Source organism: Glossina fuscipes, unplaced genomic scaffold (assembly GCF_014805625.2).
Source record: "Glossina fuscipes isolate IAEA_lab_2018 unplaced genomic scaffold, Yale_Gfus_2 1, whole genome shotgun sequence".
Taxonomy (NCBI): domain Eukaryota; kingdom Metazoa; phylum Arthropoda; class Insecta; order Diptera; family Glossinidae; genus Glossina; species Glossina fuscipes.
This window is the reverse complement of record NW_023998415.1, coordinates 21,954,385-21,973,986: the sequence shown is the minus strand read 5'-3', so window position 1 is coordinate 21,973,986 and position 19,602 is coordinate 21,954,385. Positions and strand designations below refer to the sequence as shown.

The window sequence follows — 19,602 nt, the reverse complement described above, 5'->3', positions numbered from 1 at the left end:
CTGTCAAATTTGAAGTCGGATAGCTTTGTATTTGCAGCCAGGAGAACGTTTACAACAGACTATATGCAGACGGACAGACGGAAGAACATGCTTAAATCAATTGACAATTTGATGCTAATCACGAATATTCACTAAGTGTGGATTCCTCAAGCATCCTTCTGGACTTTGTAAACGTTTTAATAGTATGAATATATACCTCACCCTTCGACTGTGGGTATAAAAAAGGTAACATAAGATAATCTTTTTAAATGACACCCGTTCGTCCAACCACATAGCAAAACTGGTTCGCGATATATTAAAAACACCCAACTGTGCTAGAAGTGCTAGTCCATGCGGCTTACTCACCAAGTCCCTCGAGTTCCTGCGATTGCTACTTGTGTGCAACGATGGAACATGCGGTTACATTTCACGACAAATCTATGAAAATGGTTCGATCAATAGTTTGTCTCAAAAGAGCAAGATAGCTGGGAAAAGTACTGGGCAATATTTCGAATAAAATATTTTTTTAAGCAGTTTCATGCAATCATTTTTTATTATTTTTTATACCAAATTCCGGTTCATGTGTACGTACATATATAGCAGAAAGAAGAACCTGCGGGCGCTCATTTGCGCTTATCACTGCGTGAAAGGAAAAACTATATTACTGAAGCATTATGTAATTCGTGAAAGATGCGCGAAATCTAATTGTTCCCGTTACAAGTCTCTGTAACATCAGAGTCCTTTATCTTCTTTCAAGGGTGTCAAGGGTGATCACCACGCTGCACCGAGAGAGTGCTCATATTTTCCGCACTAGATTAATATTAATTTTAAGTATGAAAAATAATTTTGAAATTGATCGATAAACATTTATGGCAAAATTTAGATCGAGATGGCACGGAAAAGCTGTTCGTGTTTTAGTTATTGCCTTCTTAGCCAATTTCAGCAACTTCCACATTTAATTCGTGCATTTATTCACGCGTACGCAGTGATTGCGCAATTGCCTTCCGCCGAATAAGTTAGACTAAGTTGCGAGAAGCGTTCCCCCAAAAGGGTCTAAAGTGAATTGAATATCAAAGTAATCGGAGTAGCTAAGTGTAAGCGAGAATATTGCTGAGTAATGCCGTTATTAAAGGGTATTCGTTTTTGATTCAGCATAAAGCTCTGAATCGACTCAGTTATGTTCATCGAGCCGTCCCATCTATACATAGTCCTCCCAGGTTGGAATCATAGACATAAAAGAAGATTGAAATTGTGGTCGGTTATGCAATACCCGCTGATTTCAATCGAATAAATTGAGAATAAGATAAATTTAATTCAATTGCAAATATGTGCAGAAGATCTAGTGATCTGGCATAATTATAAACAAAACAAAGATGAAGTGTACCAAAAACCATGTCAGTATAAGGAGTTACATGAATATTTTGTATAAAACTGTTGTCAGTTTTAGTGCATTAATGAAAGATTGATCAAGCGTGTGCGCAGAAAACGAAACAAATTTTTGATATTTAACTTAGGTGACCGGTATAAGTAGATGGCCTGAAGGTGACAACTTTGACCAGTTGAATGTTAACGATATGCGATTTCGATAAGACATACCATACAGCGAATCGCGTTATTGAATACTAAAGTTCATTGTGGGGCATTCTTAATAAAAATCCAAAATTATACAATATCTATATATATATTTTCTTTATCTATTTCCTTTTTTTCTTTTATGTTTCTTCGTCTTTTTTCATATTACCTTCGAAGCATTTTCTGGTTTATATACATATATGTATATATACAGGAAATTTAGTTTAACGATGGTATTTATAATATTTCTGCTCTTGGACACTTGGTGTAAGCGTATAGGCAAAGAGAATGAAGCTGAAAAGTCGTCACCAACGGTTAAACGGCGTTGATAATAAATCAATTTTTTACAAGTTTCTTTACTTTTAACAGGCTTTGTGTCTTTTGTCTTGTTTCTATCTGGCATTTACGGCCAGCATTCCAATCATGCGTTTATTTATTTATTTATTTGCAATTTAAACGGCATGAGCTCGTGTTTGGCATGATTTTGTATTTATTCAAATGTTATAATATTTAATGTACTTGGTTTTCATGGGTAATAAAGTGCATCGTAAGCGAAATAAAACATTAAAAAAATTTCGTATAAAATATTTAAATATATTGAAGTAAATTAAAGGAGAATTAAGCTTTTGCTTCACTTGAAACGTGTCTGTGTCAGTATAAGATATGAGCATTGCATGAAAGTTTATTATTGGTAGTGAGATGCTGGCGACTCCGCTTTTTTACGACTCGTGACAGATTATATACAGCAGTGTTATGTGCACAATTTTTTAGTGTGCGTTTATTGAATGCTTCTTGGTCTACATAACAACAACTTACCGTCCGATAATCAAGTTTTTTTTGTTTTTTTGTTTTTTTCTGTAAGCTAATATATATGATTATGTGACCACTTATATATGTACATTTTTAGATGTGTAAGAGCATCTGCATTTTTTATGGTATGAATGATCATTATTTTAAAGGTTACTTGCTTATACGAGCGGCACATGTTAGCTTAGCGCCAATATTTATTTACGCGGCTTGTATCTAAACACAAACTTATTTGTAATGCATTACAAGCGACGAGTAAAGAAATATATATATATATATATATATATGTGTGTGCATACGTGTGCAAATGGTCTAAACGCTCCGCAATATTGAATAAGGTTCGGTAAAATACTTAATATTTCTAATGAATCTCTATAGCCAGATATGGCACGAGATTTTGAAGATGCATACGATGGCAGCAGCAATCGAATAGCAATTCTGGTTGTTGCTATTCTTGTATTACAGCGCTGTTGATGATGGGTTACTTTAGTCAACGAAATTGAAATTTTTATGACTTTTATGCAGTTTTTCAATTGCATTGGTAAACGTATAAAAATGCAACTGATTTGCAATATTAGCATTATTCTTGCAGAAGATCTTCAACAGTCAGTTCATACAGTTAACTGATTAGAAGCGAATACCAAAACAATTACAAAACAATTCAACATCTTTAACGAAAAAAAAAAGAAAAAAAAAACAACCTATAAAATGAAATTGGTGCGTAGTAATAGTGCAATGTAGTAGTGTCTGTCGTACAGTGATTTGGAAGCATGAAAAAAGAATAGAAAAAAGGATTTCACTTACAAATAAACAAACATTCTTTTTTTAGATGCTAGTCTTTGGTGTTTTGGCTTTGGCTGCTTGCGCTATTGCTGCTCCTCAAAAAGATGTTGAAGTTTTGGAATATGAAGCTGACAATATTGGCATTGGCGGTTACAAATTCAGGTATGTTTCCACAAACCCTAAATGATGCCGCCTACACGCACAAAATGGATGGGGCCGCATTTGGTTAACGGTTAATTTTTATAAATTTTAGTTATAAGCTAAGTGACGGTACTACTCGTACGGAAGAAGCTGTTGTTAATAACGCTGGCACTGACAATGAATCGTTGTCGGTACGTGGCTCCGTGTCTTGGGTAGCTCCCGATGGTCAAACTTATACAGTGAACTTTGTAGCTGATGAGAACGGTTTCCAACCTGAAGGAGCACATCTGCCCAAATAAATCTGTTGTAAGATCTTTCAAGCAGAATAACAAGAGAAACTGAAACCAAGTTACCTGAATTTATCTAAAAATATGTTTATTGTTTTGTTATAAACCATGTAAATACTATCTTAAATCGAAAAAAGTTTTTAATAAAAATAAGTTGAAAAGTGAATGCTTTCAGTCAGTGTTAAAGAGAAATGAAATGTGAATTTTAATTTGAATGAAATGAAATCAAGGTATTACATAAATGAAAACAAAGTTGATTCAATAATCGCGGCTGTTATGCATGACTCTTCATTCCAGCACGGTTCCTTGAAAATGTTCCTTATCATAGAAAGCTCATGTACATAATTATCGCACATAAGCAAAACTTGCCGAAAACATCTTTCTATTACGGCTTTTACACTCATTTGTATCAATTGTATGGCATCCATCATATAATTATATAATCAATGTTACATTTTTATTGATTCGTATAAATTCGATTGATTGGTTTTGTATATATCTTCTCAGTCCGTTCGCTTTCACTTCAATCATCTTAAATTGAATATCAAATGCTTCTGCGTGACAATGGGTTGCTTAAGTTAGATTACACTTGAGCTAGTTACGAAGATCACTATTTGAACATTTATTTTTTCAACAAATTTTAATTTATATTGTGAAACGGATTTGCGGCTGTAATAAGTCATAATCTTCGAGTTAAATATTGTGGCGGATAGATGTCTCCAGAGATTGTACTGGAAATACTCTCCAGAATGTCTCTCAATCTATGCTACCACGGATTTACCAATAAACGGGAAGATTATATCGACACAACTTGTTCATGCTATCACAGATGGCTATTACTATTATTACTATTTCTCCACGTTCAAGGTTCACACGGTAGCGCGGCTATAGGGAAAGGAACGACCTTAATACCTTTTAAGTTTTCTTTAACTGATTGGGTTACCGGGAGTTGAATGGTTAAATGGATATGGCTACGTAGTCTCAGTTTCAGAGGACAATGTTGGCGAATAAAATCGAATTTTCCTTTTCTTACTTACTCCCGCGAATTATTGATCTACCTTTTATATACGTAGCGCATAGATACACTGCGTGTATATGGATGGATGCCTTGGCAATCAGCTTCAAAATCAAGGAAAAACGTACGTAAAGTAAATGTATCACCACATCACTAGGTCGGTCACATAACTTTGTCAGGAGGGCTTTAAACTTCCTAAAACAGGTGTTGGGAGGCGCAGATCAAAACGAGATACCTTCAAGTCGTCTAGAGCAAATTCCAATGAAATTAGAAATGTTGCATCACGTCGAATGGTTTTTCGATCTTTACTAAGCGCCCACCGAACGGAAAGAATAGCTTGCAAAGTTTCCTTAATCAACAAAGTTAATTCCGAGAAGAGGAAAGACTTTGCTTTAGCCCATACAAATTGGTGCAAACCAGAAAGCGCAAAAAAGTGAAAAAATGTACTTTGGAAGGATGAAACAAAAAATAAATTTGCTTGGTAATAATGCGAAGGAAATCTAATCGTAAGGGCACTTTTCTTGGGTGAATTTCAGTCCAACACATCGCAGAGGAAACATTATGTCTAGATTTGTACGTAAAAACTTGTTGGAGATTGCAATGCTACCGCATGACGAAGATAACATACTACTGGAATGGATATTTCAGCAGGATAGTAATTTCAAATAGTCATTCAATTTGGTGAACGTGCGGTTCCTGGAATGCATCTTGGATGTCATTGAGCGGCCAAGTCACTCTCTTGGCCTCAATTCTGTTGGGAAGGTTTGTGGTGGACTAAAGTGTTATGCTTCCTGCAGCAATAAGACAGAATTATGGGAAAACGTTCAAAGCGTGTGGTATAATATTCCAGATATTCTCTCTCATGCCTACAGAAAAGGAAGCTTTCCTTAAAAACGATACTGGCCGTATCGTCTATCGACTATTTGAATTGATTTTTATAAAACCGATTACTTTCGAGCGCATTATTTCGCTTTATTTTTAGGTTTTCATATATACATTTATATTATACTGTCCACGTGAAAATAAGCGATATTTTTGAACTGGACATCTCTTCAATTTTTGTTTATACTTAACGTAACTGTAAAATCATTTTCAAATACGGAAATCTTTCTATTTTGTAAATGAATGATAAACATAAGATATAATAGGAGGAAAATGGAAAAGAATACCACGCTTCAGCATATATAGCATGGCATATATCTGTTTTTACACCTGTCCGCATACATATATCGTATACAATACTTTTATCAATAATTCCTGGGAGTAAATAAGGAAAAAATTTTTTTTTTTCAACAATACAGGCTTCTGCAAGAACGATGTAATTCAACAGTCCAACGCTTTTCTAACACTACTGTCTTACACTATTCTGAATCCCTCAGCGATCAGCAATACTTTGGACTATGGACAGACCATTAACGAATCTAATGTAATATACAAGCAAATCGATCATGTATTACTATGGTTGACACACTAAAGCTTTGGCTAAAATATATCCGAAATTGAAGTGAAAATATGGAAAAATTTTTAGCCTTTTTGGGAAGTTTGTTTCAGTTTCTTGTGCATTGCGGGAGTGTTTGTGAACAGATCACGACAATATTTTACACCTTGTACTCTTAACCAATGATATTTGCGGCAACATTTGGTTTGGACGAGATCAAATTTGCATCAAAACAGCAAAAATGGGCATGTCCCAGGCAAACGTGTATTGTATTTTTTCTATATGCTATCATTAAAAGCCGATATATAACATCCAAAAATATCTATCGACTTTCGTATGCTGAATTTTAAATATAAGATATGCGACAAATACACGGGTGATGTAAATTTCGTGTTAAAGTGTGCGATGTGTATTCTGTTATACTTCATAATGGTGGCTAGAGGCGCAACTTGCTCATTCTCTCTCTCTCTCTCTCTCACTCTCTCTCTCTCTCTCTCTCTCTCTCTTTCTTGGAAAACATTTTAAAATCTTGCTGTGCGATCTCGATTATGTAAGAATTGAATCATTTGAACGATTCCTGATCGAGTGGCCACATTCACTTAATCCACTTACATGTTAAGCAATGCGTACAAAAAAGTTGATTTTTCTATAAAAGGAAATAATATATAACGTGGTATTTGCAATTAACGGGTCTTGACGCTAACGGCAATTCAGAACAACGATTATGACTATGAGATGCATTTGCCGACATTTTTGGATGAAAGTTGCAACAATAAATAAAACTAAAACTAGAAAAATCTAAGATAATAAAATGAAACCGGTTTTCTTATTCGAATAATCCATTTGAATAGAAAGATGTCACGGTAACGGGGAAACTTCGAGATTTGAAGCATGGCATCTTTTTGGTTCCAATGTGATTGGAAAGGCTTTCTATACAAAAACTGTCACAGCTTGAGATGAATATTTCTTTTAAACGCTGTACCTTGATTTTATTTGAAAGAAATCTTTCAACAGATTGTACTGAGCTTAAAATTTGGAATTTTGGAAAAGACCAACGGCAATGTTTCATTGTCAAAACGACTATTTTTCACACAACCTCGTTAATTAAGTCTATATTTGTTTTGCAATTCTTCAGCTCCACGTTTTATTCAAGAAGAAGAAAGATTTGAAAATGTTTTTAATCGTAAATAGCGAGCGAAATTTATTACGTTTCATAAATTATTTTATAAAAAAGTTTTTTCATCTTTACGTCACGAAATCACTTATTCTTCAATATCGTTATTATGACATCCAATCCCATATACTGGAATCTTTTCACTCTTATCCTGGTACCGATTTTGAAAAGATAATGAAAAGATGGTTCTTATCCTTGTTGAGGAATGTTTTCCTTTTTTCTGTTAAACAAATACTCTAGTAAGGCGTTGAAGAAATTTTCGGTCGTTGAACCATTCAACTTATTTGTCAAACTTTCGTTTAACTTTAAAATTACGTAATCTAAATAATATCAAGACTTTGCGACAGTATTACAAGGTGATAGCTGAGTCTAGGTACTGTAAAAAAAGTGCTGTAGCTAGCTCACTCAAATGGGAGAGATTGAGGCTCAGCTTTAAAAACGATAAAATTTCTTATATTTTACGATACCATTGCCATAAATGATTTTGTGCTGTGATAGCTTTAATGGAGCCCTTTGAAAATTACGCCACAAATCTTTATTATTAATTTAGCCAGAGAAGTAAATTGCAAGACTAATGTCGTAAAGCACTATCATCTAAGGCAATCGGCTCTACCGCATTTGAGGTGTGAACCCACGACCATTGAGTTGCTAGTCAATTATCTAACGTAATATTCTGCTCAGATAGTACAGAAATCTTATAGCATTGGGATTGTAAAATGTTGGCAGAAGAATCGAAGAAAGTCATTGAACTACACATTTATTCTTAATTTTGATCTTTACGACCTTGAGGATCGCTGCATTTTCAACAAGCAAGAAAATTGTATTCGGTCGTGACTGGATCTCTTATACTCATCACCGTTATCCTAGCAATGATACACAGAAAAGATAAAAGCTAAAGTTTCATATTCTATACAATTGGGTAGGCGTGGTCAATTTTACTTATTTTAGTACGAGCACTACAGCACCAAGCATAAAATAGATTTTCAAAATTTTGTAGATTGATCTGTGGTAATTTATGAGTAATGATCAAAAAACCGCTGTCTTATTCTTTTCCAAAAACAAAAGTGTACCCTGCTTACGTGGTACAGCGGGCGTGTCCTTCGAATGATTGGGCTCATAATTCTGCCAAACTTGAAGTCGGTAGTTTAATTTTTGCTGTCAGGAGAATGTCATACAAGCGGACAAAATTTGATGCTGATCAAGAATGTACATACTTTGTGGGGTCTCCGAAGCTTCCTTCTGGATGTTGCAAACCTTTTTGGCAAAATGAATACAACCCTCATTCTTCGACGATGTGTATAATGCAATGATGCAAAGCTTTCTAGGGCTGTGTATTCATATATATAAAGTATAAAATATAAATAGGAACATTTAAAATATTATAGTCTAGCAAGGTCAACTATCAAACACTCTACACTTCCTCACCTTCGTTTGATACAATATTTGATATGCTTTTGCTATGACATGCCAACAATTATACATTGTTGTCTTCATCACATGTAAAGTAGTGTATGATAAATAAGTTTCTTCCGGTATAATGAGAATAGTCTAATTGACAAATAGTTGACTGCAGAACTAGTTTAGCATTGAGGTCACATAGTCAACCATAAGAGCCATTAGAGTATTTTATTAATGGACTTCTCGTGAAAACGATTCCATTTTTAGCGGTAGCTGACACTTTAGTGCCTGAGTTAAATACCTGCTCCGTTGTGCTGCGCATGCGTGTGTACATTTATCTACACGTTTTAAATTGATACATACCAGGCCAAACGACTGAAATACAAAATTTTCAAATTCAAACAATCAAAAGCGCCAACCAACTATTTAGTGACTATAATATAACCCGTTTAATGATGTAATTAACATAAACATCCAACGACGCGATTCATTTACTTACTACTTAATAGAACGAAGAAGAAGCGAATGAACCAATTGTTTAATAAAAAAGAAAAGAAAAATTTTTGTATAAAAAAATTTTGTTTTATATTTTAATTAAATCATTAATGAAAACATTATTCTGACTGTTAGATATTAAAGAGCATCAACCGTATTTGCTGCAGATTATGCGAAGAAAAACTTAAGCAGCGCTAGGTATGTGAGCGCCTTGTGGTTGGTAACCTTTTTCGTCGGCTACATAGTTAACGGTGTAGGTTTGACCATCCTTACCAACGAACTGATAGGAACCGTGTACGACGAGGGATTCTTGATCAGAACCGACATTCTTTAATTGACCTTCGGCATCGTGTTTTGAACCGTCACTGGTCTCATAGCCAAAATGGAAATGTTCAGGCAATACTTCGGAATCTTGACGGACGGTCTCGACGTCGGGACGAGCCAAAGCAACAGCGCAGAGGGCGGCCAATACAATAACTAATTTCATTTTGTGTTTTTTGTGTATGTTTTTCGATTAGTTTACTTAACTGAATGAATGCTTCTATTCGGATAGCTTTCGCTTTTTATATCTTTCAAAAATGTTCTTCCCAACGACTCAATGCAAATTTCATTTGATTTGATTGCCATTTAATTTAAAATTTTTTAAACATTGCCGAAAAATCATAAGATGAAATTTGCATAAAATCGCAGTAAGAATCATGAAACAGTTTTGTTATAATTTGTATATAATCTACCAAAATAAAAAAAAATAAAAAAAAATGATGATAACAAAAAGTTAGACTGGAACTGGTTGGTTTTTTTTTTGTGAATCAAATCACTTATTTCTTAATATGTTAATGAAAAAAATCAAAGCTATTGCAGTTTCCAAGTCAACTCAATGCTAGTCAACCAGTAAACCGATATCAATGGGATGAATAAACGCAATAACAAATAAAAATTGTAGTAAGTAAGCAAAGTTTTCTTTGCCATTTTGCACAACGCTCTATGTAATATCATTGTACCTTTGATTATTTTTTGGTCTTGACATAGGGAGACCTTGAATTAGAAATGGTGGTAGTATTAAAAATTCATCGAAAAGGTCCTACCTCTATACTATAATGAATTAAGTTGAATATAATTTGTGTCCGATTTAAGATGACTGCCTTTTGAGCATTCCATGACACCACTTCTCCACCTAGAAGTACCATAAAATAAATAGTTCGCCAGGAGCTAAAGTAATGAATTGTGCTTTGCCCATGGTAAGAGTAACTCGTCAGTTACTTTTTTTCCATTTTTTTTTTTTCATTCAAACATTTTTTTTGTGATAGATTTTTGCATATAATTAATTAAAACAATTTCTTTTTTAAGGGTATTCAGGTGAAAAATTTTTTTGCTTTAGAAAACAGTTCGGTGACCAATTATTACACTTTAATTGCTTAGTTTGCTTGTTGGGATATGAAAAACACGAATTGAGGTTCACTCCACGTTTTGATATCGTAGTTAACGCAGCCAGTAGTAAATGTAAATTTATTTCTCCTGCAATCACACAGCATAGCCGTAAAAATTTATTTAAAAGTCTCAAGTGAGATTCAAACATTGGTTCAGATAGCTTTTTGATTCCAATTGAAGAAGTTCAAGACAAATCCAGTGAATTCTCAGTGAAAACTTTCACTTAATTGCGATGTGCTTGGTATTGGAATCAAGTTAGTTAGAACTAGAGCCGTTACGCTGCCTTGCATAATCGTGCGTTCACTTCCCTACTCACTCGCGCTGACTCGCGCTTTTGCGAACTTAAAATCTTTTCAAATACATTATCGCATAACTTGTAATATTTATACCCTACACCACTTGCAGGCTTAGCAGCATGTTTAGTGAGTGCGGATGTAAGCAACATGTAAAAGGACTTGAAGCATGCTCATCTCTTATTCTTTGATTATAATAGAACGATTAAATTGTGTTCAACCTGGTGATAAACGCGAATATGTGTGACGAACCGTAGTAGAAGTGAATTGCATCGAACCAAAGACATAATACAAAAAATATTTTAGAATACTCTTGAACCGTCTCTCGCCACAGACGTTCTTACAAAAAAAAAAAAAAAAAAAAACTTTCACATGGCAATGATATTGAATTTTTAGTATTTTAGCCAGCCTAGTAATGTCACATATAAATTGTATTTTAAGTTAAATTGGACTACATTGGTCTGTTTTTCGCATTATCCCCCTATAAGGAGGTAATACTAATGAAAAATAAGTCTTTCCATGTCAACAAGGTTTGATATTTTAAGAGGAAAACGATGATGTAGGGTATTGAAAGGTTGCCATGGCCCAGGTTAAGTTTTCTTTTTTAAGAATGCTATTCCGTAATTGCAAAAGAGCATGAACAAAACGGTTCAAAAGTAAATGTACCGTCATTCGGCACCAAGATGTGAAGAAAGTATGCAATATTAGTTTAAAATTTTCGCTGCTCAAAAAAGCGTAACGTATTCAATCCGAGTAGTCTTCGCAATATACGTATATTATATAAAGAGTTACATAAAAATGACTGGCTAAGAGCCAGTGCAACAAAGACATTTTTTGAAAACAATTTAATAGAGTTTGCGTGGAGACGCGAGCGAATTACCAACGAGACCGTAACTCTTCGCAAAAGAGCAAAGGCGGTGAGCTTTGACAGCTTTTCCAACTGTAGGGAATACGAAATATTATTTTTGTAGCTACGCATTGCGCATCCTATGCATATTGATTTCTTAAAAAAGCAACATAACAAAAGGAAGTATGAAGAGTTATGCAAATATGTGAACAAGGAACGTAACAAAGTTGAACATATGAAAAGTTGATATATAGGGGAATAGGAAAGACTATTTAATTTGAATAACATAAAGCACAACTTGGTACACTTTCTCTCTAATCAATAATGCCGCTTGTTTTCTTGGCTTAACTGAAGCAACAGTACAATGTTAATTTATTGAAAGGATTGAAAACTTAGTTCGTGAAGTTGACACAAATCCTTTTTTCACCAAAAAGGGGGATGCAGGAGGGTCGTGGTTTGAACTTGAACTCTATAATATGTCCATTTGCTGATATTTTGTGTCCTCTGGAGATGGTCTTTTACTACCAACACACTCAGGCGACGTTGCATGGGGCTAGAATAAAAATAGCAAGTGAAATTTTAAATAATTATCGCACGACTCTATCTGATTTCTTCACAAAATGCAAGCTTAAAATAAATGTTAGCAAAGATAAAAAAAAAAAAATGCACAGGCTTGGGCAATGAGGAATAATCTGCCTGGACTCAACCACGTCTTTGAGAAAGAAAACATGCTCTCTTCACAACATCGGTCTACCTTTTCAATTCCAAACTATCTAAGCAAGAAAGTAAAATCTTTTATATATAAATAGATAATTGGTCGAATAACTTTTTACACTTTGTCGCCTATTCACCTATTCACCTCTTCATATATTCGATATTGTGCGAATTTATGAACGCGTGGAGAGATTAACTACTACTATATCCTTCTCACAGGCTATTAAAAAATTGCCTGATTATTAACGATAAAGTCCAAGTTCTATTCAAACACAAAACACCACATAACAGCATATAACTAAACAAATATGTCACAATTAAGTATATATTAAGTCGCGATGGAGAGATGCAATTGCGTTTATCAACGACGAACTTTTTCTCTATCACAAAAAGCCACTACCTAATTGATTTGACCCATAATACCAGTCAGTTGCCTACAGAATCTTAAGTTTTACGCTTACATTAAACTCGAATGACATGAAAATGGTAGCTGATGTACGCGTTAGATTCTCTATATTGTATTTACGAAATACAGATCGGCATAGATCTAGGAAAGCGTAGTGGGTATTCGAAATATTTGAGTTTGAGAAATTGTCATGCGACAAAGCGTTAGTGTTTTTTAAACGGGAACAATAAAACAAACAACAAATGTTTAAGTAATGATGTTTAAGAAAATAGAAAGAAATTATATGAATATAGAAAATCGATATTTTCTAGAGATTTATGTGATCATTCAATTTGAAAAGACTCTTTGCATATGGCGTATATACAAAGTTCAAATCATCATATATAGCATTTCAACACTAGAGTTACTCATAATAGTACATCATACCAAATAGCGGAGCTGTATAGTGGAGAGTACTTTTCTATAAAATGCATTTATTACGACACTCAATAAGTATCCGGTTTCATATATGTATGGCAACACTGTTTGACAGACACATAAGATTTTTGGATAGTATCAACCTTTATTCCAGTCCTTAGTTTATAAGTTACAGTTTTGTTTTTTTTTTTTTTTTTTGGTGACATCACTGTTTTCATCGCTTTCGCCGGTTCCTCCAATCGCTGCTTACTCGGTTAAATACCGATTTCGTTTTGGAGTGCAGTGATAGACCTACGTTTCATCGTATTGTCATATATCTCATGAAAGGCTCGGTCTTTTTCCCTCGCCTAAACAACGCCAAACAGCGTTCGAAGTCATTACCACAAGTGAGCAAACGCGGCATCCACTTCAAAGACAAAACTTCTTTACTGATATTCTTAAAGTGTCAGGTGCCTCACGCACCCTCACTTTTCGGTCTTTTAATGCGTTTTTTTTATGTTTTATGGTATCCACAAGACTGCGTTCATAATTAGCTAACCGTCCGCAAATTCGTTTTTTTTTTTCAAGCCAACGCTGGCTGTTAACGGTATTTTTTTCCCATCAAAAAGGAACGTTTAGTTAATAGATGGAACTCGGAGTTTTGCATTGTTTCGAAGAATAGAAAAGTAGCGCCAGTAAAATAATTGCAATCCGTACACGTATCGTTTGAAGGTTAGTACCATCCGCAAATCATGTGAGTCTGTCGAAAGGGATGCCACATATTTGGCGGACAGCAGACTTATCGAGTGATGTGTTACTTTTTAGATTAATTGAAGATTCCGGGCAAATTAGTCAAGCGAGTATTTTTTAGTTAGTTTTTAAATCAAGTTGCTGGCGTTTGTGTACTCCTAAGTGTGGAAAAGGTCTTCGATCTTCGGTCTGGCTAATGAAGGATTAGTTTTCAAATTAGATCCAATACAGTGGCGTGCTCGAAGGAAACGTTTCAAAACTGACGCACTGCACAATTTACATTTCAGATTTATTTATCGTTTTCGAAGCCAATACGGAATGACTTACTTCTCCGGGCAAAGTCAGTTCCATTTAAACAACAAAATTAATTCGAACGATAAAAGCTTTTCTTTTATGGGCTCTGGCTAACGAAAATGCCTGAAATTAATTGAACTGATTTTTGTCTTAAAAGGGGAAAGAAAAGTGCAGCAGAACATTTCCTATCTTAACTCAAGTACTTTTGACATTAACTTTGTACGTTATTTACATAAATATGCGCAAAGAACAAGTTTGTCTTTTAATAAAAGATTTTCTCTAAATTTTGTGTCATTATTGTGTCCCATGTTTTAATTTAAATAAAGACGTCCTAGCATGGTATCATGTTGATTAATGTGGTACTTCCTTATTGCAATTGAACCATATCTGTTAGCTTCTTGCCAAATTAGTTTAGAAGTTTAGGCATAATCAAGTGCTAAGACAAAAGACTTCATTAATAATTAAAAATGTTTACTTTTAACGTTTAAATATTTTAGTTTATTTTATTTTTGCATAGCAAATTATGATTCGCGACAATTCATTTGTATTTGTATTTATGGTTTAATACCGTATGCTACCACCCACATCCGCGAACATACAAAACTAATCAACTTACTATAAATAGATCTGATATTTTAAAAGCAGTTAGCAATAGCTGAAGACGGCATTGTTTCCAATAAGATGAAGAAAGTTGAGTTTTGTTGAAAGCGATTGTGTGAAAGACAAAAACCAGTCCTCGTTTAACATTAAACGGAAATACAAATTATAGATAAACTAAAGAATGCTTCTTTGCGATGCTGATAAAGGTCTGAATTTCAATAAAATAGTTTTTAAGCATATAACTAGATCGATGGATCAACTTGCCTTTTTTCGTTTATAAATTATTTATGTATTCTACGGTTTAGCTTCCACTCTTAATATTTTCATTAGTATAAAAGAGCTAAGCTATAATCTAAACGTAACCATTATTTGACATCAACTCATCAAAACGAATCAACTGTAAAATGAAATTTATCATTGTGCTTGCTGTATTGTTTGCCGTTGCTTTGGCTCGTCCGGACGTAGAGACGGTACGTCAACATTCTTTTGTTCAGCCCGATGGTTTCAAATTTGGTGTTGAGACAAGTGATGGTAGTAAACATGACGCCGAAGGTCAACTGAAAGCTTTTGATAAAGATCATGTCGGTATCGCTGTTCACGGCTCCTATCAATTCGTTGATAAGGACGGTCATGCTTACGTAGTTAATTACGTAGCCGATGAGAATGGTTACCACGCTCAAGGTGATCATTTGCCTCACGCTTAGATGTAAACATAGAAATAATAAATTAAAGGAATTGTTATTTAATGTATAAGTAAAAATAATATTAATACGCGAAATATGAAAAAATTTTAATATTATTTTACATCGAATATATTCAAAATTTTAAATATTAATTAATTAAAATTTAATTAGGCAGACCATACATACATAGCCATAGATAAATGCGTATACAGTGCAAAGTCGAACGTCGGTTACAATGAGTGCTTAATTCTTCAATGCCTACTCTTTCAAGCCTTGATGTTTACTTTAGATGTTGGCTTTGCATAACAATTTTTTTTTAAGCAGATAATAAGGCTTTATCCGCTTGAGGTCAATTTTTGTTAAATAGATTGACATGTAAATCGATACTTTTTTTTTATCTGTCACTATCGCGCATAAAATATGTTACAAGACAATTTCAAATTTTACACGCTTGACTATTGCGGATCGTAAAATATTCACCGAAATATATCAAGCAATTTTCATTCACATTTTTTAGTTTTGTAAAGACACACCGCTTACATGCCACATTGATTCATTGTTGTTCTTGTTGTTGTTGTTGTTGTTGGTGTTTCCTATTTCGTCAGGATACCTTTATTAAATAGAATTACTTAGCATTTGTTGTTAAATTAATTAATTACCTTTAAGCGAATTAAAAGCAAAGAGGCATAGAAATCTGATGACTTTCTTATGAAATCCGGAATATGGCCAGATCCGTTTTCCAGAAATTTGTAAACAATTTGTAAACAATTTCATTTTTTCTTCCTAAACTTATTCAGTCGCTTAAGGCCAATTGTGTATCATTGGTGCCTTTCTTGGCTATGTTAAGGCAATATAGCGATGCGATGATAGGGCGCTATGCAATTTGAGCTTGTCATTGAAGGGCTTCTTCTCTACTCTCAGATTAATTAATTGATGTTCATTCAATCGTCATATCTAATTATTACTCACATTGTTTTCTCTCTTCTAATGGCAATTGCCGTATTACGACAGTGAAATACGCGAGCCAATGATGCTGACTATCATGGTATCCTGTTCTGAATTCGTGTCCGGCACACTTCGCCTATCCGTGAACACACTTATATAAAGATGGTGTCTAAGTTGAGATAACTGACCCCTCATCCGTAACGTTTACTAGCCAAGGATGGGATCTAAGCTTAGAGGTTCGGTCGCATTAGAAGAAAAAAAAGTAAAGAAAGGTCGTATTAAAAGTCGTATTGCCACTCCACTTCAAATCAAAAATTCTGCCTGCTCTGTGCATAGTATCGGCTTACGAAAAGCGAATTGGATTAAATTATTGAATAAAATTGTTATCTAATGAGTAATGTACTCACACAACAAGTACATAAGCACAACGAGTAATTTTTACTTTAAGTTCATGCGAAATTATAAGTCGATGTATTTTCTGTTTTTACATAAGAGAATCGGGTTTGATTGAATAAATAAGATTCCTATTATAGAAAAAGTTGGAATTTTAAGAAAATTATGCTTTTATATATAAGCAAAATCAGGCCAAGTTTATTCTGTTTTGACACGATGTTCCACCTCTTGTTCTCTTTCAAGCTAAAGTATTGAAAATTAAAATTTTCATCCAAAATTCAAAATAAACTTTTTCAAGTAAAAATTTGTATGAAATTTTTGGGCTAATTGAAGATGAAATGGATAGCAAGTTGGTCTTGAAATAAACGACTACTGCCTGAAGAGTATTTAAAGTACTTCGTCCAGGTTTTTCAAAAGTGTTAAATATTACAACTGTGGTATAAAATGTCAAGTTCCAAGAATGGCCAGCAAATCTAGATTCGTGGACATTCAGCGCTACGTCTATTCTGTCATATTAATACTTATTAGAATAACTCTTTTATATTATATGCTTTCTAAATGAAAAGTAAGTCAAACCAAAGTAACACGGTAAGTAGTCAATATGGAACTGCAAGCCATACAAACCGTACAATTGACGATTCGTTTCATAGGACATCAATAAAAGTGTGGTTGTTAATATCTATTGTAACAAGGTCGCAGGGATTCTTTTACTGTAGAGCAGTCGTAGCGTCGACCGATTTGTCAATAATTCTCTTTTTAACATTCCCGTTAATTTTCGTCACTTCTCTGTCTCTTACTTCTCTCCCGCCTTCGCTTCGGTCTCCATTATCCTCTTTCTATCCCTATCCGTCTCTCTCACCATGTTTCATTTTTCCGCTACTTATTGTATCGGATATACGAGGTCTGAGTTGGGCTCGAAGTCAATCAATCAATGAAGAAAGAAAAATAGTCTAAGGACAAAAGTAACTTTCTGGCCTCTTCATAACAATTGTTTCAGTGCTGCTATCTCTTTCCTTCTAAGGTCCAAAATTCTATCTTTTGCTGATAAAGAAATCAAACGATTTTATACACTGGGTAGTCATGAACTTTTGTTTCCAGGGTTCACATGTCTAAGTCTAGGCAATTACCATGAAGGGGTGGGATTTAAAGCGTTTATACTTAATTTAGGAAACGCATGGGCGATTTCGCTAAACATTTTCTTTTTCTGTCTGCCTGTTAGTTGCTTTTTTCGTCTCGTCACTCGTCAATTTATCCTTTCTTATATATTTTAGGCTTTTAATCATAGGTGCTTCCTTCATATTTTCGGAAGGCGTGTAAAAAGGAGAGATTTCATAGCCAAGTACGATAATCTGGAAACAAATGTTAAAATTTAAAAAATAAATAGATGCGAATAGAAATGCAAGCGTCTAAATTGTTTACGCTATACTAACGTTGACTAAAAGATATTATGAGGTTCCTGATAGAAATTGAAATGTTTTTAATTACAAGCACAATGAATTGAAATTTAAAAAACATTTCTCTTATTTTAATTATCTAGATCACTATAACCAGTTCACAATTTTTTAGAAATGTCAATTGCTCTAATACGACAAGTTCTATATTGCATTAAAAATTTGCACTTTATCATCTGCGAGTGTATAAAAACCTTCAACAAATCAAACCGAGTCATCTATTCAGTTTACTACTTCAACCGAATAATATCGCATTAATTATATAAAACCGAAGATGAAATTCGTTATCGTTTTTGTTACTCTCTTCGCTATTGGCTTGGCTCGTCCTGATGTTCAGACTGTTCGAAATGATGCTGAAGTTTTACCGGAGAGCTTTCACTTTGGTGTAGAAACCAACGACGGCACCAGACACGACGCCGAAGGCCATTTAAAGGTATTGGATAAAGAACACGCTACCCTAGTTGTGAAAGGTTCCTATCAGTTTGTCGCCAAGGACGGTCACACTTACACTGTCGACTATGTTGCCGATGAAAATGGTTACCAAGCACAGGGTGCTCATTTACCTCACGTTTAAATTGCAAAAGATAATAGAACGATGCCCGACAATCAGTAAAATAAAAATAAAGAAATATTGAAAAAGAAAAAAGAAACAAAAACAATTTTTATCAATGATTTTCTCACTTCGAAGCAGAATCTTTTGTTCTATTAGTTTAGCAAAATTCTTCCTTGCGGTCTTTGATATTGATTTTGCCAAAGCTATCTTTCAGACGGTTTGTTTAAACTCGGAAGTATTTCGTAATTTTTGTAATATGCTTTTAAAAGGATAAAATGTCAGTCGTTGACCTCTACTCGATCCCAAATCTAAAAATTACATTTAATTATACATACATATGAGCGATTAGTATTAACGGATGCTTAGAGCATTATTATTCCCAATGGCACTCAAACTAACGTGTTTTCCTCGTTGTTCCCATTTTGGAAAACTTGATTATCGGTACTTATGTGGATCGAATAAATAAAAATTAACGAATGTTCCTAAAACGAACATAGCAAGTAGTATTTTAAGCGAATGCTTCCTTTGCGAATCATTGACTAAAATTTAAAGAACTTGGCCTCCTTATCGCAATCATTTAGCATACGCATATTGCCCGTGTGTTTCGAATGGTTTGGGCATACAAGATGGAAATGTTGAAAAGTACAGTTTTTTTTTTTTTTATCGAAATAATGACAAATTTACAAATGCTTCACTCTACTATGTAGTGCCTACGCTCGTATATATGTTAAGGTAATTTGAAAAACTTTGGTGCCAGAAG

The 19,602-nt window shown here is 34.2% G+C and overlaps 4 protein-coding genes across 4 annotated transcripts; 3 read left to right on the top strand and 1 right to left on the bottom strand.

The window, feature by feature from the left end:
• The first annotated feature begins 2,936 nt into the window (after positions 1 to 2,936).
• LOC119631739 (endocuticle structural protein SgAbd-6-like) lies at positions 2,937 to 3,754 on the top strand. Its single transcript, XM_038024206.1, has 3 exons — positions 2,937 to 3,075; positions 3,188 to 3,303; positions 3,395 to 3,754. The coding sequence occupies exons 1-3, from the start codon at positions 3,067 to 3,069 to the stop codon at positions 3,579 to 3,581; spliced, it is 312 nt and encodes a 103-aa protein (XP_037880134.1). The 5' UTR covers positions 2,937 to 3,066; the 3' UTR covers positions 3,582 to 3,754.
• A 5,490-nt stretch (positions 3,755 to 9,244) lies between these two features.
• On the bottom strand, positions 9,245 to 9,603 carry LOC119631929 (larval cuticle protein 65Ag1-like). The gene has a single exon (XM_038024518.1). The coding sequence runs from the start codon at positions 9,574 to 9,576 to the stop codon at positions 9,274 to 9,276; it is 303 nt and encodes a 100-aa protein (XP_037880446.1). The 5' UTR covers positions 9,577 to 9,603; the 3' UTR covers positions 9,245 to 9,273.
• A 5,618-nt stretch (positions 9,604 to 15,221) lies between these two features.
• On the top strand, positions 15,222 to 15,521 carry LOC119632207 (larval cuticle protein 65Ag1-like). Its single transcript, XM_038025011.1, has one exon. The coding sequence runs from the start codon at positions 15,222 to 15,224 to the stop codon at positions 15,519 to 15,521; it is 300 nt and encodes a 99-aa protein (XP_037880939.1).
• Positions 15,522 to 18,563: 3,042 nt separating this feature from the next.
• Positions 18,564 to 18,863, top strand: LOC119632280 (larval cuticle protein 65Ag1-like). The gene has a single exon (XM_038025105.1). It carries the CDS (start codon positions 18,564 to 18,566, stop codon positions 18,861 to 18,863), a length of 300 nt encoding a protein of 99 aa, XP_037881033.1.
• Positions 18,864 to 19,602: the final 739 nt, after the last annotated feature.